The 25,665-nt window shown below is 34.2% G+C and overlaps 2 protein-coding genes across 4 annotated transcripts; both read left to right on the forward strand.

Annotated features, from left to right (window-relative positions):
* Nucleotides 1-82: 82 nt before the first annotated feature.
* Nucleotides 83-2,861, forward strand: LOC112010566 (pentatricopeptide repeat-containing protein At2g22410, mitochondrial). 2 transcript variants are annotated; one of them, XM_024042915.2, is made up of 3 exons: nt 83-2,292; nt 2,532-2,656; nt 2,748-2,861. In XM_024042915.2, exon 1 carries the CDS (start codon nt 96-98, stop codon nt 2,103-2,105), a length of 2,010 nt encoding a protein of 669 aa, XP_023898683.2. In that variant the 5' UTR covers nt 83-95; the 3' UTR covers nt 2,106-2,292; nt 2,532-2,656; nt 2,748-2,861. The 2 variants fall into 2 exon arrangements, with proteins under 2 accessions (XP_023898683.2, XP_065618963.1); XM_065762891.1 differs by having other exon boundaries at nt 83-2,656.
* A 6,168-nt stretch (nt 2,862-9,029) lies between these two features.
* LOC112010567 (E3 ubiquitin-protein ligase BIG BROTHER) lies at nt 9,030-17,733 on the forward strand. Of its 2 annotated transcripts, none has more exons than XM_024042916.2 (9): nt 9,030-9,257; nt 10,089-10,183; nt 10,286-10,462; nt 11,033-11,276; nt 13,137-13,171; nt 13,574-13,618; nt 15,603-15,730; nt 17,221-17,329; nt 17,431-17,733. In XM_024042916.2, exons 3-9 carry the CDS (start codon nt 10,322-10,324, stop codon nt 17,488-17,490), a joined length of 762 nt encoding a protein of 253 aa, XP_023898684.1. In that variant the 5' UTR covers nt 9,030-9,257; nt 10,089-10,183; nt 10,286-10,321; the 3' UTR covers nt 17,491-17,733. The 2 variants fall into 2 exon arrangements, with proteins under 2 accessions (XP_023898684.1, XP_065618964.1); XM_065762892.1 differs by lacking the exon at nt 9,030-9,257 and adding an exon at nt 9,314-9,625.
* The last annotated feature ends 7,932 nt before the right edge of the window (nt 17,734-25,665 follow it).

Consider the following 25,665-nt stretch of genomic DNA (forward strand, 5'->3'; position numbering starts at 1 on the left):
ATTCGACTTTACATCTATAACACTTGACGTAATATAAACTTTTTAGTAACGAAATCGATCTTGTTTCCCGCCAAAACCACAATGCAACACAGAAAATGCACGCACTCAGATCTCTACGTCTATTCCCAAACCCAAACCCACTCTCACTCTCTTCTTCTTCTTTGCTTCACACTCGCTCTCTCTCACTCCACAAGGAAAGAAGAAGACCCACAAACTGGAACACAACCCACACTCTTGTCCAAACAAACCCACTCCTCTCTCTCTTAGAACGATGCAAATCCTTGTCCCAGTTGAAGCAAATCCAAGCCCAAATGACTCTCACAGGCCTTTCATCAAACAGCTTCGCCTCGAGCCGGCTTATCGCCTTTTGCGCCATCTCTGAGTGGCGGAACCTTGGCTATTGCTCTCAGATTTTGTATAATTCGAATAACCCAAATGTTTTCTCTTGGAATGTTGCCATTAGAGGGTACTCTGAGAGTGAAAATATGGAAGAAGGGGTTGTTTTGTATAAGAGAATGTTGAGGGATGGTGGGTCTTCGAGGCCGGATAATTATACTCATACTTATTTGCTTAAAGTTTGTGCTGGTTTGTCGTGGAAGTTGATGGGGGATGAGATTGTTGGGCATGTGTTGCAGATGGGTTTTGATTCGTATATGTATGTGCACAATGCTGTGATTCATATGTTGGTTTCGTGCGGAGAATTGGCCAAGGCACGAAAGGTGTTCGATGAAAGTTGTGTGAGAGATTTGGTTTCTTGGAATTCTTTGATTAATGGGTATGTTAGACGTGGGTTAGCATGTGAGGCATTGGGAATTTATCGAGAAATGGAAGTGGAGAGAGTGAGGCCTGATGAGGTTACGATGATTGGGGTGGTTTCTTCGTGTGCCCAGCTTGGGGATTTGAATTGTGGAAGAGAATTTCATCAGTATATTGAAGAAAATAGGTTGGAGTTGACAATTCCACTTTCTAATGCTCTTATGGACATGTATGCCAAGTGTGGAAATCTTGAGGAGGCACAAGCAATATTTGATGGTATGGAGAATAGAACAATTGTTTCTTGGACTACGATGATTATGGGATATGCCAAACTTGGGTTTCTGGGTATTGCACGGAAGCTTTTTTACGAGCAGCCAGAAAAGAGTGTTATTTCATGGAATGCAATTATTGGTGGTTATGTTCAAGCCAAACACAGTAAGGAGGCTTTGGCTTTGTTTCATGAAATGCAGGCTAGTGATATTAAGCCTGATGAGGTGACTATGGTTAACTGCTTATCTGCATGCTCACAACTTGGAGCAATTGATGTTGGCATATGGATCCACCGTTACATTGAAAAACATAATCTTTTTCTAAATGTTGCCTTAGGAACTGCTCTAGTTGACATGTACGCCAAGTGTGGGAACATCACAAAGGCTCTCCAGGTTTTCCGAGAGATGCCACAGAGAAACTCACTGACTTGGACAGCTGTTATTTGTGGCTTAGCCCTTCATGGGAATGCACATGATGCCCTATCTTACTTCTTGATGATGATTGATAGTGGGTTGGTGCCAGATGAGATCACCTTTATTGGGGTCTTATCTGCTTGTTGTCATGGAGGTTTGGTTGAAGAGGGCCGTAAATATTTTGCTCAAATGAGCTTCAAATTCAATGTTTCCCCCAAGCTCAAACACTACTCCTGCATGGTGGACCTTCTAGGTAGAGCTGGTCATTTGGAAGAGGCGGAAGAGCTGATTAAATGCATGCCAATGGAGGCAGATGCTGTGCTTTGGGGTGCATTGTTCTTTGCTTGTCGTATTCATGGAAATGTAACAATGGGAGAAAGGGCAGCTTTGAAGCTTCTTGAGTTGGATCCTGGTGACAGTGGAATATATGTTTTGCTTGCAAATATGTATGGGGATGCAAATATGTGGGAGGAGGCTAAGAAGGTAAGGAAGATGATGGGGGAGAGAGGAGTAGAGAAGACTCCAGGTTGTAGCTCAATTGAGGTGAACGGCATTGTGTATGAGTTTATTGTACGGGATAAATCACACCCTCAATCTGAACAAATTTATGAATGTTTAGTTCAGTTAACAAGACAATCAGAGCTCGTATATCCAATATACTTGTAATTAGAAACAAGTAGTGCTGAATTTAGCAAGCAAGAGGGGAGGGGAGAGGAGAGGAGAGGAGATGATGGATCTGATGGAAGTCGATATGTTGGTATTGAGAATTTTTCATGAGCCATATTGTAAGAAAAACCTGATGGTTGGTTTTCAGAAGCTAGCTCGTGAGCTCCATCTCAATTCCATTCTTTTTGTAAGTGTCTAACTCACTGCAAATGCTTCGCGAAGCTTGCATTTTATTAAGGTGTTAGAATATTGTTTAAATGATTAAATTATCATTTCCTCATAGCTTAAGCTTAAGGGATCAAATTGTAGTTTATGAAGAGGCATTGAACATTTGGGAAAATATTCTGTTAAGATTTCACATTTCAGATCATTACCTGTTATTTCCCTGACTCCTGAGAAAAAGGCTTTGCCATTTTTCTCTGGCAGGGCCGCTGCTCTGATATATTGCGCAAAGCTTGTGTTTTGAAACCAGGAAGATTGGCTGGTTGACTATCTGAACCTAAAATGGATGGGATATATACCAGGATGTTCTTTGTCAAACTCCAACTCAGGTCCATTAAATCCTTTATCCTTTGGAATTTATTTGTTATCTCCATTTCATCCATATATTTTGGGCTTATTATTGTTTGCATTCTTCCCTAGGTCTTGGTCATTACATGTCAGGAGGAATAATTCAAGAAGCTGGAATTTCATGAAAGGTCAGTATCTAAAGTCAAAGGATTTGAAATGAGGAAATCTGCTTAAAGATAAGGGTAGCCTCTATTGATGAAAAGATGAGGGTAAGTCACGTGAGATAGTTTGGTCATGTGCAGAGGAGATCAATTAATACGTTGGTAAGAAGGAGTGAGTTGATTCAAGTAAAAGAAATGGAAAAAGGTAGAGGATGACAAAAAATAACCTTAGTGGAAGTAGTTATAAAGGACATATCAATTAAAGAAGTAACAAAAACTATGACTTTGGATAGAATAGAATGGAGGAAAAGAATATACGCGGCCGACCTTGACTATCTTGTTGAGGATAGGCCATAGTTGATTCCATAAAATTTGGGATTAAAGCTTTGTTGTTGTTGTATTAGTAATTTAGTATCTAAAGCCAAATCAAAGTATATTCGTTGTGACATTTGAATGATCATAGAAAATGGAGGTCTAGTGTAAATGGTTTGGTGATTTTCATGCACATGGTTGTACTGCTTTTGAATCTTACTGTCTCTCCCAGAACTGTCCGGTAGGGGACACAAAGGTGTAAATAGGTGTTGTGAATGTAATGGATTGATTGAAATCTGCAACAAGATAAAAGTTCCAAACTGTTGGTGTTGCAGGTCTTTACCATGAATTCAATCAACCATCAATATCTGTATCTTCTATTTATTAGTCTTCTGAGTAGGTCTGAAAGGAGCTTATTGTCTGACGGGATAAGGCCCAGCGATAAATGCTATCTTGTTGGGCTTGCAAAAAAGGAGAGTCCAACTTAACCCCAAGTGGTTGGACCATCGGCTTGATCTCCCTCGTTGGCCCATATTTAAGGCCATAAAGCCCAAATCCATGTCATTTCCCATTCCACTCCCTCCAAGTCCTTTTTGCTATGATCCTGACCTGAGTGTTGCAGATTACTAGGTTAGTATTAAGTTGGTAAAAGAGTATGGAAAAGTTGTTTTAAAAATTATGTGAAAACATACTATTGGTCCCTAAAATTTTAATCAAGTTCTCTTAGTCCTTGAAATTTGGAAATTTTTTTTTTTTTTTAATCCTAAAAAATTATAACCTTTTGTGTGGCTTTATGGAATTTTTTCCATGTAAGCAAGAATTTTAACCGTAAAGTTACAGAAGGACTAACTTGATATGATTACAAGTTTTGAGGATTAAAAATGAATTTCATATTTAAAGTACTAAACTAGATCCTAACCCAAATTTTAACCAAACTTATTTTTTTGCCTAAAATTATATTGGAGTGACATATCTTAATCTCTCTCTATTTTTAGTCCTTGAAGATTTTGTTTTTCATGTTTTCTCTTATGAAAAAAATTATTAATAAGCTTTTGTGTTGAATAATCATTATAGAGATGTAGTTGTGAATTTGATTCAATAGATTGACATATATGGCCATGTAACTATTCCCTTTATTGGAGCATATAGTTGTTTGGTTTGATTGTTTTGATTTGTAGGAATATCCTTTAACTTATTTTATGGCAACTCATAAAACCACTAACGTATATTATTTAAGCAAGTTAAATGACTTATTAAATAAGTCATGTGACTAAAATACATATAAATAATTTTATCAATCAAAGCATAATAGGTTGGAAATTTTTTTTTCAAATTAGTTTGAAAATAAACTTTTTCATTTTGATCGGGCATGACAAGCCTTTTTTTCCTTTTCGGGTGTGAGCTGATGTGGAGCATCCTTACTCCAAGACCAGCCATAAAAGCATACATCTTGAGCTCTAGCCTTTCTGCAAGAAAAAGGTATATGAAGAAGAAAAAATTTGAAATTTGAAAGTTACTTGTAAGTTGTAACACACACACACACATCTATATATATATATATATATATATCACACTATTTCTTCTTAGCAGCAAATGCGGTCCTAAGCCCAAAATTGTATTTCTAATTTTCTATTTAGCCATTAGGTGGATTTTCATTTTACAGACATAGCATTTCCAGTCTCCACCCCAATCAAGTTGGGACTTTCTTAAAACTTATTTTTACGATAGGTTTCAATCAACCAAAAGTATGAAAGTTTCTTTAAACGAAAGACCAACAAGGCATCCAAAAGATGTGGACTTTTGTGCGTGTGTGTGTGTGTTTTGTTTTCTTCTATTCATGGTAAAGGCCAGCTGGTGTATTCGATTAAACAGTCTTGAATTTCTTTGGACCTAATTCAGCATAAATAGAATTTCTTTTGCCCAATATAACTTGCTTTATAGAATTCAATTGGCTTTAAATTTACAAAGACATTGTCTGTGGTGAAACTGATTGAACCTATCACATGCGATATGGATAAAAGCAAATATTCTTTTTTGTACGAATTGTCGTGTTTTTCCAAACACAGTCTAAGGAAACAATTTTTGTACCATAATTCTAATTTGATCGACTGTGAGTGATGATGCAAAAATGATTGGTTTATACAAAAGTAATTATTCATCACTTACAATCGATTACTTCAACAAGTCACAACAAAAGTTATGATCCTTTGTCTCCAAGGTGGATTACAATTTCCATTTCTAAGCCGACAACACCATTCAATTGTTGTGTTCCAAAAGAACCTAGCCACGTCCTCTTAACGTGTCATTGATCATCAGGGCTTGCCTATAAAGCCCTAAAGTATAGTAAAGTTGAAAGAAAAAAAAAAATGAAAAAGAAGAAGAAGAGATGTAAGTTTAACAGTGAATCCAATTACCCTCTAGGCCTCTCTACCTCTACAGCCTATGGGGGCAATGGAACTATGGAAGTGAAACAAAACCAAGTTAAAAACTTTTGGGTGTTGAAATTTAACACAGCCAACTTTGTGTTTGAGGCACGTTTTCAGACAAAAAGAATGGGAAAGAATATTATGACTCGTCCTTCACTTCCCTTGCACGCCAGGTTTTTGTTCCATTCTGATTACTCACTCATTCATGTCTCCTTCTTTAGCTTCTCTCTCTCCCCCACATGCATGCCTGACAGCCTTTGCTGTTCTTGCTTACTCCAATCTGTGATTGCATAAAACCCCGTGGAAAAATTGGCATAAACCCAAAACAGAAGTCATCGGGTAGAGGTGATTGGGGGGAACAGAATTAAGGTGATTTTAAGCACCTTTTTATTTTGGTCAATTTGTAATCATATTGTCAGCAGTAATAGCAACATTTTTCATTGATGAAGAGAGATTTTCTTAAACCTCTTCACCAATGATTGGTTCCCTTATCTTATTTTACTATCTATCTCTACGTTTTTAATGAGAGAGAGAGAGAGAGAGAGAGAGGTGAGCTTGCTTTACCAAGCATCACTGGTTTTTTTTAATAGACTACAGTATATAGATTTGATCATTGTAGTGTACAAGTGTGTCAGTGTCACCCATGAGTACTTTTGCTATTGTAACATAAAAAAAGTATGAGCATGGTGGCTCGTGGGTTAAACTTAAGAGAGAGGGAGAATTTTTTTATAAAAAAGTAAAAGTGAAAAGTTAATTATAAAAAATTATTCTACAAAGAAAAGTAAGAGTTACGAGAGGAAGATAGGTTTCATGATTAAATAAATTTTCAAATATTTAATTTAAAAATGTTCTCATTACATGTTTTGAGATCCATGGTTATACACAAACACACATTCACTCCATTATAATCACCTTCTCTTCCAAGCAACATCTTTGAAAGGAAAATTTGTTACATAATCTATTGTATTTAAATAAAACTGTAAACACTTACTTCAAAGTATATGTTTTGTTTTTTTACCTCACTCTTATTCTATTTCTTCTCTTGTCTATTATTTTTGAGAGTTTTAAAAGAATGAAATGAAATGAAATTGATAGATCATGAAAAACTAGAATGGAATGTAATGAAAAACAATATATTTTATCTAAAGTGTTCGAAAGGTTATAGAAGGTGTGGAGATGAAATATATATATTATTTTATTATCATACTATTGACATTTTATTTGTTACAAAGATCTAACGTTGAATAACGGATCATACGAACATTGAGAAGGAAGACCCATACTATTAATGGATTGAAAGAGATCAAAATGATTTTATTTGATTTTATTATTATTAATTTTTTTAAGTAAGTGAGAAGCAAGAGTGAATGAAAATCTTTGTAAGTGAAAATATGAATGTTCGAATGTTACAAGGGAATAGAATATTGTAAAAAATCTCTTTCAATTTGTTTCATTTTCATTTCTTCTTCCCTTATAAGTCCTTAGTATTAAGGCAAGAAATGGTAAATGAGGAAAGTTCCATTGAATTTGTGTCAAGTTTTTTTGTTCTTTTTTCTTTTAAGCCATAAATTAAGTATTTGATCTCGTATTTGTTTTAAATTTCAATCTTACACATCTCAACAACTAACATATATCGGATATGAAAATACTTGAATCCTAGACCTTGAGAATTACTAGGCATATAAAAAAGAGAGGCTACAATAGGGATTTGAATTCATCCCAAATTTTTGCATGATGATGGAGTAGGTGGAAAAATTTCACCATCTAAATTCAATGCAATGGTAGAAAACCTAACATATGGTACTTTGTTACTTTGTTTGCTACAATAGCCCTCCCTAACTTTTGGAAAAATGTCATTATGAGACTTTATCCACAAGTAAGAATTCTTAAGCAACCTTTTGAAACACATTAGAATTTCTTTTGCCAGCACATAACAAATTTAGACCCATTAAAGGAAATTCCCAAAAGTCATTTTCATTTTCTGTTTTATAACAAGAGAAAAAAAAAAAAAATTCTAATATGTCCAAAATAACATGATGATTTTTTGGTTGTAAAATTGTACCTTAATTCTCTTTCCTTTTTGTTCTATTGGACTTTGGTTTTTGGGAGATAGTGTTGGCTATTTGATACCCTACCTGGATGACATTAAAAATATGTTGTTGCTCACATGATAATTAGCAGAGCTAAAACCAGCTATGCACAAAAGGAAAAAAGAAGAAGTATTTCTTTAATGATAGTGTGCTTGTAATTTTAATTCCTAACGACCCCCACCCGACACCAACTTCCATTTTTGGAGAGAGTCAGATGGTTTTGGTGACCATTCTTCAACCACACTTATGGTTCATTTTCCATGCACAAGCCAACCACTAACTTCAACCCCTATCCACAAAAATCCTATGACTCTGTTCTATATAACTTAGGCACTTGGCAAATGGTCCAACTTATTACTATAAAACTTTGCCTTCAATGGCATTCACATGATTCAATTTTCTAAGCATGAGAAAGAACCTATGATTAGATTTGGATGATGATTCTGATTTTGTGACTTTCAACAGCTAATTAATTATGGTTTGCAAAACTTCTAAGCTTTTATTTCATGTCATGTCAATAGGTGATAGAAACTTAAAAGACTACTACCATCGATTAGCACAAACCTTGAATAAAACTTTGCCTTCAATGGCATTCACATGATTCAATTTTCTAAGCATGAGAAAGAACCTATGATTAGATTTGGATGATGATTCTGATTTTGTGACTTTCAACAGCTAATTAATTATGGTTTGCAAAACTTCTAAGCTTTTATTTCATGTCATGTCAATAGGTGATAGAAACTTAAAAGACTACTACCATCGATTAGCACAAACCTTGCTGACTCCTCAAGTCTTAGAAAAAAGTACACAACATGTTAACCACATTTATCATCCAACCCAATTTCTTTCAATCATCTCTACCTAAAATTGCTAGAGTTATTTAATCATGTTTATGCCAATCTAATTTAACACTCATAATCATAATTAATTTGTACTCTAACACACTATTAAAAGCTTGAAAATATTTATAAAGAGTGTCATAATCTCTATATATAAAAAAAAAAGATTAAAATGGATGTTTGATCGTAAATTTTTATTTGGATAATTTGATAACTACAATGAGCGACAATAACTTCAAACAAATCAAAATCAAACCTATAAAACATTACTATCACCAAATCACATGAAAACAACATTTTTATCAATTGATCACTCACACCCATATTGTCACACAAATCACATTACTCACAAACTTAGAGTGAATGAAACAACCCATACTCTCTCCCTCTCTCTCTCTCTCTCTCTCTATAACACTATACACCACAAAACTGCATGTGAAAATGAATCATCATGATTCATTGGTGGGTGAGGTAGCTATAACATTTACACACAAAAAATTACTATAAACCAAAAAGGAAAAAAAAAAAAAAAAAAGTAGTAGTAGAGTGCTATAATTGCAAACACACACCGCGTGACACTGGATTATTTCCCCCCGCACTCCATAACAAGGTTCGCGTGTCTCTGCATAAAATGATAAAGCCACAGCTTGAAAACCAAGCTCTGTGAAATAACAAAAACCACAAACCAAGACAAAAACAAAAAAGCCCAAACAGAATCACGCATTTACAAACCTGCCATTCCCTTCCAAATTCACAGAGAGAGAGAGAGAGAAGAAGAAGATGAAGAAGCTCGTTTCAAGAAAAAGCGATCAATGTCGGTTCTTTAATCTCTCTTTGGAATCCTTCTTTTTCTTTTTTTAATTTTTTTGGATTTAAATTTTTTTTTTTTTGGGTTCTTTTATATTACGTGGTGCATTGACTCCATTAAGCTCGCTTTCTCTCACTTTCCCGAGAAAATTCGGTTACGGAAGTTGAAAATTGTGAAAAAACTGTGATTTTTTTTTTTCCCTCTCGGTGAGGTGGGGGAGATCAGTTTTGTGCCTGCGGTGTAATGAGGAGCTCGTTTTTGTTGGTTTGTTTAAGTTCTGTTTGCTTGCTGAGAAAATTAAGTGCAAAGGAGAGGAATTGAGACGATTTTTTCCGTTGTTGTGTGGTTTTAGTAGAGGACGAGTTTCAGCTTTTGTAAGCATACATTTCTTGCTTTTTGTATTAAGCTTATTAGTGATCGGAATGTGATTTTGAAAAATGCTAGTTTTGTTCGTTTGTTGTTTTTGTTTTCCTTCGTTTTCTCAGCCGCCAAACAGAGATCTTGATTTTTTGTTACATTGTGGTGAATTCAGCTTAACTTTGATGTTAACGAAAATTTTTACTAGAAAGGGAAAATATTTATGGACTATTTACTATTGAAATGTTATTGTTGTTTTGATTTGGAGAAAAAAAAATAAAAAAAATAAAAGAAATATAGAATTTATTGTGCTTCAATGTTTGCATTAGATGGGTTAGATTTATGAAATAATAGAGTTTATGTGAATGTGGAAGTGGTAATTACTGTTGTTGTTGTTTTTGGTGATTACATTTAACTTGTGAACTTAAGGCGTTTGAATTGACTTGGGGGCAATTGTGTTTGTTGGTTTTGCATTTGTAGGAATCGTTGAAAGGCCGGAAAGAAATCGGCTTTTGTTGATGGCTTGATTATTTTGCTGGATGAATGTGTTGGCTTGGATTTTGTAGGAAGATCAGGTTTATTGCTTATGGCTAAACATTTGTTTTCTGTGTATGCTTAATGGTTGTGTTTTGAAGATTAAAGTATTCAGTGATTCTGCTGTTTTGTTTATGCTACAGATTACTTGTGTGAGAACTTAGTGGTGGAGATTGAGAATGAGTTGGAACCCACATATGGAAGTTCATTATGTGAACACCAGCTATCCTTATAGTACAGCTGGAAGCTTTATGGAGTACTTTGAAGGACTTACGTATGATCATGTGAATTTCATATTTTCTGGTGCTTCACATGCTCAGGTACTTTATGTTTCATGTATATGTCTTTTTCTTTCAAAGAAATATAGGGACATTATATTTATTGGGTTTAAAAAAGAAAAAAGAAATTTTCAATTAAAATTTAGTAAGTTACACACACCTAGTGGGTTCTGATGATGAACCAAATGGAATCCATTACCTTGCTCTTCAGCCCCTTTTTTTGGGGAGCAAGTGCCATTTTAGCCAGAGCTCATTGGTGGTTTTTCTATATGCTACTCACAATGATTTGATCCAAAAGATTGGAAACAGTTTATGTGAATTGATAGAGATTATTCCATTGTTATAATACTCTGTTTTCCATATGCAGATTTGTAGGGAAGCTATACTTCTTTGATTAATTTGGATCTTAAAATTGCTCATAAACTCTGATGTGTACTCGAGTTCTTTTCATTGTTTACTACCAATACTATGTACATTTGAAGCTTCTAGTGTTTGGTTACATTTTGTCTATATGTGGTTAAAATGTAATTGGTTTAACTTGTAATGGAAGATCACTGCAAAAATTATATTAAGATTTTCATGTAAGCATAAGATCTTCTCCTTTATGTGCAGGAGAGTGTGTACCCACAAATGAATACGAGTTTTTACAAGTTTGGATTTTCTGAACCTGGGAACACTTCTTATTATGATCATGGTCATGCCTATGCGGTGAATGATCATGAACCTAGGATTGATGAGTACAGAAGACCTTTTGAGAACTCTTCAACAATGGTTAATGAACAGGCTGCTGCAGCACATACAGAATGGGAAGGAAATGCAGCCACTAGTACTACTACGCATGACAACCCTATAGAATGTAAGTTCTGACCTTAATAGAATGGAGAAGATATTTACTTATTGTGTTGATTATTGCAAATCTTGTTAATATTGCTCAATATTGCACTCAAGAGGATATTGCATTACAGAATTTTATGCATGCTTGTCAATTTCATTGTAATGCTGAAATTACTTCTTGATGCTTCCACCAGTTACTGCTTACCTTATGTATTACACTGTCATCTTTCTGTACAAAGTATAATTCATTCTGAATTTCCATTATTTCTTACTCAATAATGACTAGCTATATGATGGATTTCCAGCTTAGCATTCTCTTTGGATGCAAGATTTCACATCATAGTCCCAACTGTTCCTATCCAACAGATTGTAGTCAACATTTTAGGCTGGTTGGTTTGGATATCATAGCTCAAATTCTTACAATGAGTTCTAAATTCTGTAAATATTTTAACGGACAGTGTGGAGGCTTCAAATTTATCCTAGGTCACTCCCTAGACTATCTGCAGAAAATTGGTTATTTTTGTGTTTAGGAGACACAGAAAATAGACAAGCAAGCATGTAAAGAACAATGCATCAAGAGGATCATCCTCTGATATCTTTCTCTTGCTTCTTGCTGAATTATAAAGATTTTATTTACTACTATTACATATAAGCTCATCGTCATTGATAACAGCTTCATAAAACTTTGGAGTAAACAAAGAAAACACAAACAGAAGGTTTGTTTTCAAAGACCATCTACTAAGCTCGTGAATTGCTATGTTAGCTTGCCTTTTAATCTAATTAAACTGAAAGTTAGAGAAACTATCTTTCAGCACCTTGATATCTTCAAGAATCATGCTATTCTCCAAGCTTGTCAGATGATTAACACCTCCAAATGCATCCAGTCAGCATTTGTTATCCCCTTCTCCAACAGTGCTGTCTAGATTTTCTTCATGAGCCATTAAAAGTGGAAATTGAGCTGCTTTTGCTTCAGCAGTCTCTGGTTTGCATTTTTCAATAATCTTTGACCAACCGCTGCTATACAAGCCTTTTTTTTTTCTCCAACAGCTGCATTGCAATTGATCTTGAGACTTCCTGGAGGTGGACTGCACCATTTATAATCAGGATAAGGCCTTGGGTTATGAGATAAATCTTTTAAAACAGAATTCTGTTTTTCCACCCTAGCATTAATTGTAAATGGCAAATCTTCCACTTTCATTTGGCTTTTTGCAATAATCGTTATGTTCTCATTTTCCATATAATCTCAATCACTACAGTTCCATTATCTTTCTCTAACTTACCCAAGCAACATAGGAGGGAGCTTGCTAACCAAAGAATGGAGTGCACAGCTGAGAGAAACAAGCTTGCAAACCTCTTTTGTGAATGGGCAACCTATGAGCTGGTGATTCATTAGGTTGAACTTTGAAGAGCTGTGGTCCATATACTTTCATGATATTATCCATTAGTATAATCTTCTGCTGTTTCATGGAATCACCTGATGTGAATCATCACGATTGGAAGCCCCAATATTCAGTGTCATTCATCATTATTTTCCCTACTCTATTCTCACTTAAAGTAGCTGTGTGTGCTGGGAACTAAGGAGTGAAGAGTGTGGGATGCCAAGTTAGCAAGCAGTTTTAAGACATGTATACAAATTTAAATTTGAATTTGAACTTAGATGGTCCGAAGATATAACATATTGACTTTCTATGATGGTTGTACCCTAAAATTTTCTGTTATTTGATGTTTTTTTATTGGTAGGACATAAAGGGATATAACGGCTGCTTTAGAAGTTTTCATGATCCTTTCTTCCCTCTGATGTTATTTTTTTTTTCTTCTATAATAATTATTTGGAATATAAACTACTTGTATCTCAATTTAAGTTTCTTCTTTTATTTTACAGGCCCACGGAGACATCATAATTCTCATGATTATCAGGTGTGTCAGTTGTATAAGTTTTAGTGCAAAATAAGACTTGCATAAATGCTTTAAAAGTATGAATTGCCTCTCATGTTTTGCTTCAAGTCTATCTTTCTCTATGACTTGCACACTAGCACAAACATACGCACCGAGAAGAGAGAGAGAGAGAGTGGCGGGGTACAGATCTAGTTCCTACTTCAAGTCTCTCTCTCTGTAACATGAATGTTGTGTAAACATGCATAGAGAGAGGGAGAGGCACAGCCTTCCAGGATTCTAATAACCAATTTCCTTGATAAAATGTTTTTGTCACATTTGTTGGGCCCCAAATTTTCTTTCTAGATCATTTTTGCTTAATGGGAGAAACTTAATGATAGTTGAACACATTGATTAACTGAAGAAATTTCCCTTTGAAACGGGCAGGTCATTTGGCAAGACAACATTGATCCTGATAACATGACCTACGAGGTTAGAGCATAAAACTCTCACATTTTCTCTTGGCATTGCTACATTTCCTGATTAACTGAATATGCCTTAATTCTTATTTTTGAGTATATATGTAGATTTTGGTTCTAAGATTATAAAAAAGGAAGACAGGTTAAGAAGCTTCCACTTTTTGGCTCATGGAATTTTTAATTCTCATGGTTTGGGAAGTTTTAAGAAGCTTGTATTTTGCAATTAATATATTCAACACTTTTATATTGGCAAAAACTGTGGCAAGTTTGGGACTTCTGAGAAACTTAGTGCAATGTTCAAGTTGATCATACTACAATCATAATGACATGTCATGTATGATTAAGATGTGAGAGAGGCAAAACCTCTTGGTGGAAAATATTCTTGTAAGAGGTGTTATTGAGCGAGTCATTTCATGATTGACATGGTTGCCGAAGTCCCATCAGTGATGCTGTGTAGTTTGAAGCGGATTTGTCTGAATATGTAAGATTGTAAAAGAGGCTGTAGCCAATGCACAAAACTCTCACTTCTACAGGATATAAGAGATGTGGGAGACTTGATTAGTACGCAGCCTTACCCCCAATTGTTAGGGGCTATACTAATAGGTTCTTTAAACTATGCAGGTCATTGGGCTATTCTGTCATTTGTTTTTTGGTGGGTGTCTAGAGCTCTTCAAGCATCTAACTATTTCTCTGGGTGTGTGTAATCTTCCTGTCCCAAACACCAATTAATTATAGGAAAGAATCCATTGGGGTGGCCCTAGCATGCTAACTTGGAGTTTAAGACCTAGGATCTCATGAGGCCTTGGCCCCAGCAAGCCGGAAACTCATATTAAAACTGAAAACCTTATGTCTTTTAGGGGTTTCTAGAAACGTTAACTCTATAATCTTAAGGACACTGCTTGGATGAAAGCATAGGCAGCTTCCATGGTCTTTCATTTTTGGATTTTATTGCAGTTTTGAACTTTAGATTGTAATTTTCTGGTGGTTACTATGCACACCTCCATCATACATTTCCTACTGTTTCTCCAATAATTTTTTATTTATTTTTTTAAAATTTATAAATTGAAAATGTGGTTCTGGTACTCCAGATTAGCTTCATATTAGTAGTATAACTTGTGTGCTAAGCAATCATGCATAAGTTATTCATCAAAAAAGAAAAAATCATGCGTAAGTTATAAGCAATCAAATTGAATTCCTAAATGCTCATTTAGTCATATCTTGATTCTGTTTAATGTGATGACAATTGTAGACTCTTGGCCACTACTGCCTTTCCACTGAAAAATTATCTATATTCCTGTAGTCATTCAATAGCATTCTGGTCAAAGTGCTAAACTTGTGTTAAAGCCTAGCAGAACCACTCATTGCTTACATTAAGCCCAATTCTGGTGGTTGTAGCTAGGCATGACATGGAAAGCCAGAGGAACCAGGTCATAGCTATGAATGGTTGCTTCAATTTCATTCCTGTTATTTATCCTCTCCATAGCTTTGAGTCATATCACTCTAATGAAATATAGGAATGTGGTTCTTAGGCTGATGATATGTGTAATGAGAAAATTGTGGCTCAATGTACTATTTCTCATGAGGTGGTAATGTGATTTTAATTTGAGCCCGTGGGAAGGAAAAGGTTTTGGTTAAGCAGATCATATTCCAACTTCCTTTATGCCTTATGAGCTTTAAAAGGTTTTGGTTAAGCAGATCATATTCCAAGCTTCGTTTATTCCTTATGAGCTGTCATATTTGGACGTGGAATGGTGGATTAGAGTTTAATGCCGATTTGGCCAAACACATTTTGATTAATAGAGACTAGTTGCTTTTCTCCTACGGTCTTATCTGATTATGATGGTTGTTCTTGGAGCAAAATATCTACGATATGTGAAAACTCTACTTATGAAAATTTTGATGAAAATTGAAATTATTGAATGACTTATTTATTACTCTTCCCTTTATTATTATTATTATTATTATTATAATATTACTGACAGCATTTTCATGTTCAGGAATTACTTGAATTAGGTGAGGCAGTAGGAACTCAAAATAGAGGTCTTTCTCAAGAACAGATTTCTTTGCTTCCAATCTCAAAGTACAAGTGTGGTTTTTTCTCAAGAAAGAAGTCACGAGATGAGAGGTAGTGTTCAGGCTTAATACACACACACACACACACACACACACACACACACACACTATATATATATATATATTATTGTAAATATATTTTATTCAGCTTTTGAAGTCATGATCCTTTCTATTTCATGGGATGTGATTATCACTTTCTTCATCACCTGTGGTAATTTAATACCTAATCTTTCTTTCAACAATAATCTCCCTAGACTTAAACTAAGTTTGATTTTTCCCAAATGGAGAAAAAGAAAGAAAAAGGATAAGAATAAATGGAAAAGAAGTCATTTGAACCTTCCTGTTCTTTCATAGGCATGTCGTTCTGAAGAATGAGTACTATGAAATGACATTGCTTGAGAGAAGTTTGGAGATAGATTGTGTGATCGTATATTAGTACATTGTGTAGGGCTATGCAATTTCAAATTTAATTGAAACTTACAGGAGAAGAAAAAAAGGGATAACTGTTAGGTTCAACTTCTTGTTACAAAATGATAAAAACCAAAAAAAATATGAAATGAAAAGAGAGAACCATAAATTCTCCCCAAGTAGGATTTGAACCTATGATCAGCCTTTTAACAGCCAACTTCTCTACTACTGAGCTATTGATGAACAATGGCTTAAGGAAGCTGACTCTCGTTCTTTGGACCAACATGAGACAGAACAAAAATTGGTTCATCACTCTTTTTTTGACATAGAATATTCAGATTAATATTGGACACAGGCAGTTGCCATGACTTTCCTCCCCCTGCTCTGCACAGATGATAGCTGAACAATTTACCATCATCTATGCTACTAGTATATTAGGTAAGTTTTCTTATGGGCGGTCTTATACTCCAGTAACTTGTTGAGATGTAATTTTGTCACTACTCAGGGTAAAAGTAAAAGTGCGACAGATAACCAGCCAATCCCTTTTTTCTTCAACAATTATTGACATCTGCTTGTGCTATCATATCAGTGGCCTTAAATTCATATCTAATAGATCATCAACACCTCTGGGAGAGAACTTACAAACTCGTATTCAAATATTCTAATTACATCTTAATAATGACTCCATATATATATATATATAATATTTTTATTCTTGCACTTATGGTTTTATGGACACTTCGCTAGGCATGGTGGATGTTTTACATGTGCATTTTGAGACATTCTCTTTCTCGTGAACCTCAAGTTGAGCTTGGCATCATGGCTATTATCAGACATCATTTTGGGCATCATTATCTATAAAATAATCTTATGCATGCATGCAGAATTTCTAATATATATGCATCAGAGCATTAATGTACAAAATTTTTAGAATGCATTGGGGGTTGGATGTGCACACATCACAGTATAAGGTGCATCTGCATTGCTTGTCTTTACACTTCTGAGGCCTTCCTCAGAAGCATAAGAGCACTGGAATTTTATCCAATTTGACTACAATTTTTGTCTTTCCGTCTCTGTTCTTACTAAACTTTTTGTGGCCTGTTGGTCTAACTTGTTTAATTTTGTTCTGTATAGATGTGTGATTTGCCAGATGGAATATAAACGAGGTGACCGACGGATCACACTACCATGCAAGCATGCCTACCATGCTAGTTGTGGGACCAAATGGCTTAGCATCAATAAGGTAAGCTATTGGGATTTTTAAAGATGAAAATGATAAAATATCTCATCAGTGGCATATTTGGCCATAACCCAAATTTGGCTGACAATTTTCTGTTTTCTCAGGCTTGTCCCATATGTTACACTGAGGTGTTTGCTGATGCTTCAAAAGATTCAAAACAGTAAGGAATAATCACTAACAAGAGAAGTGTCATACCTTTTTTCTTTGTTTCTCAATTTCGTTATTTTTCTTCCACACAAATGTTTGTTTCACTCTCCCACTTGCTTATGTTCCAAAAAAAAAAAAAAAAAAAAACTTCCTTTAGTAAAGAACCATTGTATTAGCTTCTACAATAAGGGAATTCAGACTATACATGATTGGATGTGTTAGTAAGGCAGGAGATTGCAGCAAGTTTGTATGATTCATCATATTCTATCTTCTTTACTTTTCCAAGCAAGATTTTATCTTTCCCTAGCTTTTCGTTCATCTATTCAACTTGAAAGTATGGGTGTCACAGTTATTGAGGGAGTGTTCGGAAATAACTCTTGGGGAATAGATCCAAATGTATTATACTGGTCACTAAAATGATTTATAGGCATAGTCTTGAGAGCGCGATACTGGTCTAAGCTCACAGGCTTGAAAATTTTGGCTTTGGGAGCTGTTTTTTCTTGATTTTGGTTTTAGTTTTTAAAGCTGCATTTCTGCTTATCAAAGTCATGTCAAAACTGAGATGTCAATGCTAGCAGATAGCCACACGGGCCAAATTAGATCTTGCCTTAAGCTAGAGATATTCTATTCCACTCCTTGTCTGCAAAACTGTGTTGGTCCTCTCTCTATGATTATACCCCAAGTTTATTCCTCCTCTTCAAGCGCTGGCTTTGTTATTTGGAGCATTGTGTTGTGTTGGGGCAGTGTTTATTATACACTAACACAAGTTGTTGCACAATTTTTATTTTTGAACTGGAATCTTGAGTTGAATTGAATTACAAAAATTGACCCTTTTGGGTAATGAGTTACGAGAATTTGAGGGAAAAAAAAAAAAAATTAATCCAAGCAACTAACCAGCTGGGGGAGCCTATGAAAAGTGAGAATAAGTGATGAAAATTGAGTTACACCTGCTCAACTAAATACCGCCTAAATGAGCCCCTAAGTGCATTCCTAAAAAAATACAAACCTTGAGATGGTTTAGATACATAAACGTAAAACATGTACTAGGCCACCTAGGTGGTTGACTTAATAGGCTGCTTCATCGGCTGCCGGTGGAATCTTCGAAATTGACTAGTCTTTAGTGTTTTAGTTCAAAGCACATTAGGTTAAAATAGGGCAGCTGACCAGCTTATATGTCCCCTGTGGGCTACGTACAACGTTGTCAGGCATTGAGTTAGGTGTGGATGCTGACTTGTATGTATTTTCTTTTATTATTATCACTATTATTAATGAAGTGTTATTTCAACTTTAGTTCACACTAATCTCATGATATACATGGAAATCCCATGAATTGTTAGTATGGTGGAATAAAATTTGGGTATTTCAGATTTATGTTACTGTCTCAAAAGATCATTAAGCCAACCAAATAGGTGGCCTAGTACATGGTTTACTTTTATGTATCTAAACCATCCCAAGATAAGATTTTTTTTAGAAATGCACTTAGGGGCTCATTTAGGCGATGTTTAGTTTAGCTGTAACCTAGTTTTCATCACTCATTCTTACTTTTCATAGGCCCACCAGCTGGTTAGTTGTTTGGATTAATTTTTTTATTCTCAATTCTTATTACTAATTACCCAAAAATGTGAGTATGAGTTATAAGAATTGAGAAAAAAAATTCAGAGTTTTTAGTTTGCATTAGAATGAGTTAAGTGGCAAACTCGTAATATTACACGATCAATTGAACCCACACAAATGAGTTCTCTCACTCAACTTTGACTTCATTCCTTCTAAAAAAAAAAAAACTTTGACTTCATTAATTCGCCCAACGGCTCTTTGTGTGTTTAACTCCATGTCAGTTACTACCACTCCAATGGAACACAAAAACTGGATTTCACTTCTCTGTCTCCGTCTGTCATTCTCCTCTCTTGGCCACATATTCTCTCATCTCTCTAGGTCTCTCATCTCTTTCAATCTAGCAGATCTCTATTTTACCTCTCTCGGTCTCGTCTCTTTTCGGTGGGTTATTGATGTTGTGTTCTTTGTGTTTTTGGGTTAAATTTCTATGGGCTTTTTTAGTATTTGTAAGGCTTTTATTATTATTATCATTATTATTATTATTATTATTATTATTATTATTTGCAGTGTTTTTTGGGTTTTTCCAAGTTAGCAATTTCAGGATGAGCAATGAGTTTTTCTAAGTTAGTATTACTTTCTTTGTTTTTCCAATTTTGTCTTGGAATTGTTCGGGTTTGGAGTTTTTTTTTTTTTTTTTTGGGTTAGACAAACAACACAAACGTCTATTGTTAAATGAGCAAGAAACTTTCTAAAATAAACCAACCAAGTGAACAACAAGAAAATGGTCAAGCAAATGTGCCAAAGATTATAATAGAGTAAGTTGTGACTATGTGGATTCCCTCCTAATTATTGAGGAAGAGTGACATAACAAACAGAACGTATTTAATAAAGATTTATGAGAATGATGCGTGGTAGGAATAACCAAGCAAGAATTTATGTATGTGGGTTTTGATAAGTAATGGAGTATGGGATTTTATGGGTCCCTCGTTTTTGACACACGCGATGCGTGAGAATAAATAATTATTTTGTATAGTGATATAATATATAATTTTTTCTTTAAAATTTTTTGAAGATAATTTGTTCTTCTTAAAAATTAAATAATTTTTATTCGGTCCCATAAGGTCTATTTTGGTCCCATATGGTCTAATTTGGTCTACCTGGTCAATTTCAACCCCCTTTAGTCAATTTTAGACTAATTGAGCCTTAAATTAATTCTTTTTGTAGGTTGCACTTTTAAGTTTAGCTCAAAAATTCATTTTTTTTTCTTAATTTTTGGATTGAAATGAATGAAATTTTATTATATTTGGGCTAAATTCTATAATTTTGAGTTAAAAAAAATAAAGAAAATAGATATTATAAATTAGAAATATGAGCCTTGAAAATTCAATAAAAATGACAAATATTCAAAAGTCTCATTGGGCTCACACTGGTTCTATTTGGTCCATTCTGTCATCTTCGGTCCATACGGTCCTAATCGGTCCATTCCATTCGGTCCTATTTAGTCTATTCTGTCCATTAAAGTTCTATTCGGTCCAATTCTATGTTATTCAGTGCACCTCAGTCCTATTCGGTCTATTCAGTCCATATTGGCTCTATTCGGTCTATATTTGTCCTATTATGTCCACTTCAGTCCTTTTCGCTCCATTCTTTACTTTGGTCCATTTCAATTTTATTCGGGCCATTCGGTCCACTTTGGTCATATTCGGTCCATTTTGGTTTTATTCGGTCCATTCTATCCAGTCTATTTGTTTCACTCTCCCACTTGCTTATGTTCCAAAAAAAAAAAAAAAAAAATTTCACTTCCTTTAGTAAAGAACCATTGTATTAGCTTCTACAATAAGGGAATTCAGACTATACATGATTGGATGTGTTAGTAAGGCAGGAGATTGCAGCAAGTTTGTATGATTCATCATATTCTATCTTCTTTACTTTTCCAAGCAAGATTTTATCTTTCCCTAGCTTTTCGTTCATCTATTCAACTTGAAAGTATGGGTGTCACAATTATTGAGGGAGTGTTCGGAAATAACTCTTGGGGAATAGATCCAAATGAATTATACTGGTCACTAAAATGATTTATAGGCATAGTCTTGAGAGCGCGATACTGGTCTAAGCTCACAGGCTTGAAAATTTAGGCTTTGGGAGCTGTTTTTTCTTGATTTTGGTTTTAGTTTTTAAAGCTGCATTTCTGCTTATCAAATTCATGTCAAAACTGAGATGTCAATGCTAGCAGATAGCCACACGGGCCAAATTAGATCTTGCCTTAAGCTAGAGATATTCTATTCCACTCCTTGTCTGCAAAACTGTGTTGGTCCTCTCTCTATGATTATATCCCACGTTTATTCCTCCTCTTCAAGCGCTGGCTTTGTTATTTGGAGCATTGTGTTGTGTTGGGGCAGTGTTTATTATACACTAACACAAGTTGTTGCACATTTTTTATTTTTGAACTGGAATCTTGAGTTGAATTGAATTACAAAAATTGACCCTTTTGGGTAATGAGTTACGAGAATTTGAGGAAAAAAAAAAAAAATAATCCAAGCAACTAACCAGCTGGTGGAGCCTATGAAAAGTGAGAATAAGTGATGAAAATTGAGTTACACCTGCTCAACTAAATACAGCCTAAATGAGCCCCTAAGTGCATTCCTAAAAAAATACAAACCTTGAGATGGTTTAGGTACATAAACGTAAAACATTTACTAGGCCACCTAGGTGGTTGACTTAATAGGCTCCTTCATCGGCTGCCGGTGGAATCTTCGAAATTGACTAGTCTTTAGTATTTTAGTTCAAAGCACATTAGGTTAAAATAGGGCAGCTGACTAGCTTATATGTCCCCTGTGGGCTACGTACAACGTTGTCAGGCATTGAGTTAGGTGTGGATGCTGACTTGTATGTATTTTCTTTTATTATTATCACTATTATTAAAGAAGTGTTATCTCAACTTTAGTTCACACTAATCCCATGATATACATGGAAATCCCATGAATTGTTAGTATGGTGGAATAAAATTTGGGTATTTCAGATTTATGTTACTGTCTCAAAAGATCATTAAGCCAACCAAATAGGTGGCCTAGTACATGGTTTACTTTTATGTATCTAAACCATCCCAAGATAAGATTTTGTTTTAGAAATGCACTTAGGGGCTCATTTAGGCTATGTTTAGTTTAGCCAGTGTAACCTAGTTTTCATCACTCATTCTTACTTTTCATAGGCCCCACCAGCTGGTTAGTTGTTTGGATTAATTATTTTGTTCTCAATTCTTATTACTCATTACCCAAAAATGTGAGTATGAGTTATGAGAATTGAGAAAAAAAAATTCAGAGTTTTTAGTTTGCATTAGAATGAGTTAAGTGGCAAACTCGTAATATTACACGATCAATTGAACCCACACAAATGAGTTCTCTCACTCAACTTTGACTTCATTCCTTCTCAAAAAAAAAAACTTTGACTTCATTAATTCGCCCAACGGCTCTTTGTGTGTTTAACTCCATGTCAGTTACTACCACTCCAATGGAACACAAAAACTGGATTTCACTTCTCTGTCTCCGTCTGTCATTCTCCTCTCTTGGCCACATATTCTCTCATCTCTTTCAATCTAGCAGATCTCTATTTTACCTCTCTCGGTCTCGTCTCTTTTCAGTGGGTTATTGATGTTGTGTTCTTTGTGTTTTTGGGTTAAATTTCTATGGGCCTTTTTAGTATTTGTAAGGCTTTTATTATTATTATCATTATTATTATTATTATTATTATTATTATTATTTGCAGTGTTTTTTGGGTTTTTCCAAGTTAGCAATTTCAGGATGAGCAATGAGTTTTTCTAAGTTAGTATTACTTTCTTTGTTTTTCCAATTTTGTCTTGGAATTGTTCGGGTTTGGAGTTTTTTTTTGGGAATCTGTTTGTTGTGTTTGCAGATAACAATTTAGAGCAAGAAACTTTCTAAAATAAACCAACTAAGTGAACAACAAGAAAATGGTCAAGCAAATGTGCCAAAGATTATAATAGAGTAAGTTGTGACTCTGTGGATTCCCTCCTAATTATTGAGGAAGAGTGACATAACAAACAGAACGTATTTAATAAAGATTTATGAGAATGATGCGTGGTAGGAATAACCAAGCAAGAATTTATGTATGTGGGTTTTGATAAGTAATGGAGTATGGGATTTTATGGGTCCCTCGTTTTTGACACACGCGATGCATGGGAATAAATAATTATTTTGTATAGTGATATAATATATAATTTTTTCTTTAAAATTTTTTGAAGATAATTTGTTCTTCTTAAAAATTAAATAATTTTTATTCGGTCCCATAAGGTCTAATTTGGTCCCATATGGTCTAATTTGGTCTACCTGGTCAATTTCAACCCCCTTTAGTCAATTTTAGACTAATTGAGCCTTAAATTAATTCTTTTTGTAGGTTGCATTTTTAAGTTTAGCTCAAAAATTCATTTTTTTTCTTAATTTTTGGATTGAAATGAATGAAATTTTATTATATTTGGGCTAAATTCTATAATTTTGAGTTAAAAAATATAAAGAAAATAGATATTATAAATTAGAAATATGAGCCCTGAAAATTCAATAAAAATGACAAATATTCAAAAGTCTCATTGGGCTCACACTGGTTCTATTTGGTCCATTTTGTCATCTTCGGTCCATACGGTCCTAATCGGTCCATTCCATTCGGTCCTATTTAGTCTATTCTGTCCATTAAAGTTCTATTCGGTCCAATTCTATCTTATTCAGTGCACCTCAGTCCTATTCGGTCTATTCAGTCCATATTGGCTCTATTTGGTCTATATTTGTCCTATTATGTCCACTTCAGTCCTTTTCGCTCCATTCTTTACTTTGGTCCATTTCAATTTTATTCGGGCCATTCGGTCCACTTTGGTCATATTCGGTCCATTTTGGTTTTATTCGGTCCATTCTATCCAGTCTGTCCATTCAGTCCAATTGGGTTCTGTTCGGTCCATTCTGTCTTATTCGGTCCATCTTGTTCCTATTCGGTCCACCTTGTTTCTATTCAGTTTATTTGGTCATATTTTATCAATTTGGTCCACTTCGGTCCATTTTGGCCCACTTAAATCTATTTTTGTTCAATTACATAATGGGAAAAAACATATTTGGGTTGAAAGCACCTAATCAAAATCCAAATTTATTAAAAATAAATAAATTTTAAACTCATAATATTTAAAATCATAAGTATGTCATTTACTGTTGTTTCGCTTTTGTTGAGACACATTAACGAAGAATTTTAGTCAATTTCGATAATGCTAAATTTAAGTGAAAGTTTTTCTAAATGTAAAAGCTATGAATATACAAATGTAATATTTAGGGCAGTGATTCATTTGTTATATATACATATATGAATTTATGTATGTATGTATGTATAATTTTTATTTAAATAAATTATTCAAATTATTCATTCTCTTAAAAGAGTTATCATGATAGTCAAAACTCATATCAAACTTATATTGAATATGTATAATTTATTTTTTAAATTTTATTTAGACTACTTGTGATGGGGAACTAAAAAAATACAACAGCAAAACGTATGAACCTGAAAAAGAGTTTTAAAAATCACAATGATTCATCAATATAAAGTAGAGTTGTAAGAAAGAATAAAAAAATCAAGAGAAGGAGAATAACCACTTTTTCAAGAGAGAATGTGAGAGGCAATAATAAGAAATTTATAGAAAATAATATGATAAGAAAAAAGTTAAAAAAAAGTAATAAACACCAAATTATCCAAGTCATGTTATGTAATAAAATAACATTATATTTTTATATACTATCTTTATAATGCAATATGATAAAATCTATGAAATCAAAGAGAATAAAAAATATAACATCTTAAAAACACAAAACTTAATCACCTCAACCCAAAGTAGAGTTCTAAATAATACAAAAATTTATCAATTTAAAGTAGAGATGCAAGAATATATATATATATAAAATCCACCAAAAATGGAAAAAAAAAATGAGAGAGAGAGAAAGAGAGAGAAATAACATTTTGTGTGTAGGAAAACTATGTATAGAATGGGAAAGAGAATTGTAAATTTATAGTAAGAGGAGAGCAATAAAAAAAGTGAAAAAATAAAGGAAGATAAAGGGTTAGAAGAAAAATAATATTGAAGTAAACAGTAGTGGGGAGATGAAAAGGTAAAAGGGAGGAGAAAAGTTAGAGAAAATATAACAATAAGTTGGGAAATTAATAAGAAAAAAGAATTAAAAAAAAAAGAGAAAATATTGAAAATGAGTGGGTCATATGGCCATTGATGTGGCTTAATAAGAGCGTAATAATGATAAATGCTACGCTTTAGGTTTTTGTTATATGTAGATGCGAGTTATATATGAAGAGAAGGGACACATTACCGTTTTGACTGGATTAGTAGAGGCCATTGAGTTAAAGTTACTTTTGTTAGAGAGAACAAACTAGATTTGGGGTGTCAAACATGGTGACACTAAGTTAGGAGAAAATTGGGAAATAAATATGAGTTAAGAGTTATGAGATATGGGATATGGGTGAGTTAGAGCATTCACAATCATGATGCTAGAAGTGGGTTTCAGTTAGTTCAACTGGTAAAGTCTTTGCTTATTAAATTAGAGATCTGAGGTTCAATTCTCGCCTACACCAAAAACTGATTGGTG

This window comes from Quercus suber, unplaced genomic scaffold (assembly GCF_002906115.3).
Source record: "Quercus suber isolate HL8 unplaced genomic scaffold, Cork oak 2.0 scaffold_478, whole genome shotgun sequence".
Taxonomy (NCBI): domain Eukaryota; kingdom Viridiplantae; phylum Streptophyta; class Magnoliopsida; order Fagales; family Fagaceae; genus Quercus; species Quercus suber.